General features: G+C 60.8%; 1 protein-coding gene across 1 annotated transcript in view; it reads right to left on the bottom strand.

The window, feature by feature from the left end:
* ABCA2 (ATP-binding cassette, sub-family A (ABC1), member 2) overlaps positions 1–5,335 on the bottom strand; it is a gene marked incomplete at both ends in the record, with an annotated part of 19,484 nt that overhangs the window by 3,172 nt on the left and 10,977 nt on the right. The window contains 11 exons of the mRNA XM_009584194.1: positions 44–161; positions 365–497; positions 1,362–1,485; positions 1,723–1,870; positions 2,132–2,247; positions 2,333–2,507; positions 2,764–2,824; positions 3,261–3,372; positions 3,759–3,864; positions 4,041–4,254; positions 4,810–5,138. Of these exons, the coding sequence (XP_009582489.1) occupies positions 44–161; positions 365–497; positions 1,362–1,485; positions 1,723–1,870; positions 2,132–2,247; positions 2,333–2,507; positions 2,764–2,824; positions 3,261–3,372; positions 3,759–3,864; positions 4,041–4,254; positions 4,810–5,138 (1,636 nt within the window). The remainder of the gene's footprint in view (positions 1–43; positions 162–364; positions 498–1,361; positions 1,486–1,722; positions 1,871–2,131; positions 2,248–2,332; positions 2,508–2,763; positions 2,825–3,260; positions 3,373–3,758; positions 3,865–4,040; positions 4,255–4,809; positions 5,139–5,335) is intronic.

Here is a 5,335-nt window from a genome sequence, read left to right as displayed (position 1 = left end):
CAGCCCTGGTGCATCCCCCACCGCCGCCGCCCCACTACTGCACCTTGGTGAGGTTTTCAATCTTCAGCATGTCGTTGTCAGCATCGCCGCGCAGGACACGGTGCCGCTCATTGGCGACATCGATGTCGTCCTCGATGGGTTTAGTGGAGACGGGCAGCCGCCTGCAGGAGGGTGCACAGGGCAGGGTGGGGACGCAGGCACAGGAGCCACCTGCCCGCATCCCTGCCAGGGATAGGCAGCTCCCCAGCTTGCACCCACTGGAGGGGCAGCCTTAAGCTAAGGGGTCCTGACGGCAAAGCTTTCCCTGCGGCCAGCCTCCCTAGCCTGCCCCCCGCTCCCCGGCCGCTTTTTGGGCCGCACTCACTGGGGCTTCCGGAAGAAGTTGTACTGGCACATGATGGTGATGAAGAAGCCAACAAAGCCTTCGATTGTCATGGCAACAAGCCCCCGCGTCACGATGTCCCATTCAAAGGGCGATTTCATTTTATCGAACTGTCCTGAGTGGGAGGAAGAGGGGAGAGTGGCTGGGGACACCTTCCCATGGGGACAACCTGGTCGTATGTCTTGAGCTGGCCTGTGCCAATGACACTGTCCTGCTCCCATGTCCCCTCCCCCGCCGCAGCTGCCTGGGCTGGTTGCTGCTGCTGGCACCAGGACTGGTCACAACAAGGCTTTCCGTTCACAGTGTATGTGCTGTTGAAATCATCTTCTGACTTTTCAACCTCAGTAGGATGAATCAACCCAACTGAGAGTGAGTATTGGATGGATTTGTCAGATCCTGCCCCAAAATTGCACCCCATGATGCCAGCAGCACCTGGGTTATATACAGAAGCTGCTTGAGAAGTGGAGAGCAGCAAGACCTTTTTGAGGCCAAGCTGAAGCTGCGAATAGCAAAAGACTCATTCTGGCTGAGCAGCACAGCCCTGAAAGCAGGAGACCACATCTGGAAGGAAAGAGCCCTTGCAGTCCCCACCTCTCATATCACAGCACAGCCCCACCATGGCCCACCACATCCCCATCGTGGCTCCACCACGGCCCACCACAGCTCCACCACAGGCAATGTGCAACAGCAGAAGAACCGCACAACTCTGCCAGGGCTCACAACCTCCTCTCTCCGTGGGGCTGCTATTCGGCATGGCCGAAGGAACCATTTTCAGCATCACTGGCACCATGCCATGGCTGACCCTCAACCATGTCTCTTCCCGCCCCCCAGTCTAGTTCACGTCCCCTGGCTTTTTGCTCCAGGTTGCTCTGGGCCTTGGGAAGCCCCACAGGGCAGGTGGAGGGGATGTGCCAGCACCGTGCTCCCCCCCAGCCCCACATGCCCTGGAGCAAGGGAGGGAGGGAACAAGAGGCCATACCGATCTTGGCATAGTATTCGTTGATGTACTCGTTGTAGGCCATCTCCATCAAGCCATGGCCCAGGTTGTAGTTAGGGAATACAAGGAAGCAGCTCTTCAGGTAGCTGTTCACCACCTTCAGATCCTGTGGGGACAGGCAGAGAGGACATGACCATCAGAAACACCCCTGAGGACCGTGAGCGCATGGTAGGATCAGGATCCCCACCAAGATACAGCCCGGTCAGGTCTCATAGCTGACCCTGCTGGGAGTAGCAGTTTGGAGCAGAGACCTCCTGAGGTCCCTCCCAGCCTGAGCTGTCCCATGACCCGATGGCAGCTTCTCCCTTCCTGGTGGTCCCAGGCAGAGCTGTGAATCCTATACCTTGTCGTGCTCAAAGAGCTGCAGCAGGAAAGTGGCGACAGTGGCCGTGATGCCAATGAAGAGGTTGATGACGATGAGGAAGACGTAGGCAGAGCTGGGCACCTCGAACCAGAAGGAGGCAGGGTACATGATGGGGGTGATGGACCAGCTGGGAAAGCGAGTGGCAGGAGCACATGTCAGCGTGGCAGGAGAGGGACTGGGCAGCACCAACTTTGGGATTGCCCATCTCCCAGCCCTGTCCTCCCCGGGCTCTCCCACCCCAGCCCTTGCAGCTCACCAGCTACAGGAGCTGCAGAACATCAGCCAGATGGGCAGCCCCGAGGCCAGACCCTGCCCACGTACCCACAGTGCAGATGGGGCATTGGAGGGACCCACCAGTGCATCCTGACCACCCCTCTGAGCAACGTACCCGTAGAGCAGGAAGAGGGAGAGGACGGCAGGGAAGTTGGTGGGAGAGGTGTATGCCGGGAGGTCAAACACGAACAGGATGATGATGCAGCATGTGGCCGGCACCAGGTAGTTAAGCTGGAGAAGACAGAAACTTCTGTGACTGCCCACCCGCCTGCCCGGCCCTGGGGGCTCGGCCAGTGGGGTCACGTGCCCTGCTCACCATGTCCCACACGTAGTTGGCCAACCAGTAGATGACGGGGTCACAGCCACTCACGAACTGCAGGTGTTTGGCCTTGGTGGCCTTTTCAGCCACTAGAAACACCACAAAGCTGGCTGGCACGAAGGACATGGCCACGATGATGAAGATGGCAATCACCACATCCGTGCCTTGCAGGCTGCATGGGGAGCAAGGAGGACAGCAGGGACCCCGTCACCCTCAGCTGCCCGGGAAAGGACCACCCGTCCTGGTATGGGACACTCACTGTGCACAGAGCAGGGCACAGCACAGGGACCCCCACATCACAGCCACCCGGTCCCCCCACACACAGCCTGCAGGGGAGAAGCCTCAGCATTCTCCTGCAAACTGCGGTGAGGAGCTCCCTCCCTTCCATGGGATGGCCACCCTCCCTCAAACCCACTCCCTGGACCTACAGGTAATCCAGGGACAGGCTGGCGCTCGTCTTGTTCATGGGGTGGTTGGTGACCGTGATGCCTGCAGGAAGGCCCAAGAAGAAATATGGGAGCGTGAAAGCTGGCTCAGGACAGAAAATCTTGCCCCCAGCCTGCCTGATCCTGGCTCTGAGCGGGAGCACAGGTTTCCTCCCTGCAGCTTGGCAGGAGCTGAGCTGTGTGAAGTGACCAAGCACCTTGAGGCCAAGCCCTCCCTCACCGGCCGGCAGAGAGCATCCTTGGACACATCACAAGCCCAGGTGCTTTCAGGCAGCACTTTGGGACATTTTGCCCCAGCCCAGACCTCAGAGAGATCTGCCTAGCCCAGATCTCATAGCCAAGGTGGGTGAACCCCCCGCCCCAACTGGGCACTAGCCTGCTTGGTCCAAGGGGGTACATTGCACTTTAGAGCCTGGTTGGACCACGCCCTAAAGCTATTCCTGACGCGCTTCTGCCCTTAAACACCTCCAGGCCCTCACCGTAGGCAGCAGGGTTGCCTTTGCTCTTGGGCAAGTTGGCTCGCAGGATGGCGTTGTTGAGAGCGTTGAGGTAGGTGGGCATGCTGTGGTAGCCCTTGTTGTTGTAGAAGACCTGGAGGAGCAGAGAAGAGTGGTGGGAGGTGGCAAGAGAGCTAGGCCCATGGCAGATGCACCGGAAGGGAGGGATGGGATGGGGTGGACAGGATGAGGTGGGGCAGGATGGGACGGCCACAGCACAGGCTTCCTGTGCTCATGGCTGTGGGCAGACCAGGCCACTGCTGACCATGCTGGCCAGACCCGCTGGGGTGGGAGCTGCTAAGCACCCCAGAGGGTGAGAGCCCCACCAGATTCCTTGGTGGAGAGCACTGCCGCAGAGCTGTGGGTGAGGGACCCCTGCTGTGCAGGCAGTGCTGCCTGCCCCCTTCTCCACCCCACCCATGCCATGGCTGCCGCTGCCCACCCATCTCCCAGCCGCCACAGGGCACAGTGTGGTCCCACCTGGGCTGTTCTCCGGACGGCAATCTTGCGCACCGTGGCAGGAGCCCTGGCCCCGAAGGAGGCTGGGATGGATTTCTGGACGTTGCCAAAGGTGAGTGCCCCGTACCTGTGGGATAAGGCACCAGCGAGAAGCTGTGACCGCTGTCCTCTGCCTCCGGGAGCGGGGCCATGCTCGAGCATGCTCCCGGCTCCCGTCAGCACCCCGGGCCGGTGTCCCTGAGTCCCCGGTCCCCCACCCCAGCTCCACGGCACAGGCCAGACCCTCCCAGCCTTCCCTCTTGCCTGTGCAGCCGGAAACGGTCCGAGGTGTAGAGCAGATACTCCGAGACGTTGCGCCCTGTGATGTCTGCCAGGATGTCCCCTGTCACCACCTTCATCTGTGGGGGGTGGCCCCCCACACCGCTGGGGCAGGAGAAGCCGGTCCCCTGCATGGAGCATGTGCACTTGATGGGCTCATGGATGATGCGGGGCAGGGCAGGTGCTGAGGTCATGGTCTCTGAAGATCAGAGAGGGCAGCTCACAGCCAGGCTCCTGCCTGCCCCGGCTGCCTGGGACAACGCTGGGGTGAGAGGCTGAGCTGAGGGGTCCTGGCCGGGCAGGGAGGGAGTGCTCTGCCCCACAGCCAGAGCTCGGTCTGCGAGAGGGCTTTTGTGTCCTGATGACCGAGAGGGACCAAGAGATGGACGTGGGGAAAAGCTTTGGGGGGACAGAAACAGTTCAGAGAGGGGGCATGAAGTGTGGCTGGAGAAGGCAATGGCTGGGGGCTGCAGACCAGCAAGGATGACACAAGGCTGGCCACAGGCCTCTTGATGGTGTCACCATCCCAGGGAGCTCCACTGGTACTGCCGGGGCTGAACAGGGAGCGGGGCTCCAGGGGCCAGCGCTGGCCCTGAGCCAGAAGTTCAGCCCAGCGATGCGATGCTCTGCTGTGGCCAGGCCAAACTGACAGGCATTTCCAGGGGTGCCTGGAGCTGCTTCTGTGTGGGAGATATATCATCTCCCTGCTGGAGATGAATCCCAGGCCCAAACAGACCCAGGCACCAAGCGATACCTTTGACGGCGGAGGAGAAGGTCGTGGAGTTCCAGGCACGGAGCAGATCCTCATCCACCGAGATGGGATAGTCAGAGGGGGCTGGGGATGGAGGTGGCGGCACAAAATTGGAGAGCGGCAGGCCCTGGGTGAAGGAGTCAATGCACATGGCGTCGAAGTACTTGGCTGCCAGCATCTTGGACTCATTGCTGTTGAGGTTGAGGGTCTGCATGGGCTGGTCCAGTGTGTTGTTGAAGGCCGTCTTGAGCACGCAGGTGGCCCCCACACCGGAGGGCAGGTGGAAGGTGTTCACCAGCTGCTGGGGGCTGGCATCAGGAGACAGCCTGATGCTGCAGTGAGAGGAGCGGGTGAGGAGGAGCAAGGAGCAGGAGACATGGGTCTCAACACCTTGGGCATCTTCTCTTGGGACCTCCCCGAGGCCCTTGGCATGTATCATGACTAAATGGGCCTGGGCACCATGGTGGCACACACATCCCAGGCCTGGCATCAGCTGAGCTGCCAATCGCAGCTAGCATCAGGGCTGGCA

The sequence above is a fragment of the Fulmarus glacialis genome, unplaced genomic scaffold (genome assembly GCF_000690835.1).
Source record: "Fulmarus glacialis isolate BGI_N327 unplaced genomic scaffold, ASM69083v1 scaffold18668, whole genome shotgun sequence".
In the NCBI taxonomy this organism is placed as follows: Eukaryota; Metazoa; Chordata; class Aves; order Procellariiformes; family Procellariidae; genus Fulmarus; species Fulmarus glacialis.
This window is presented reverse-complemented; position numbering and strand designations above follow the sequence as displayed.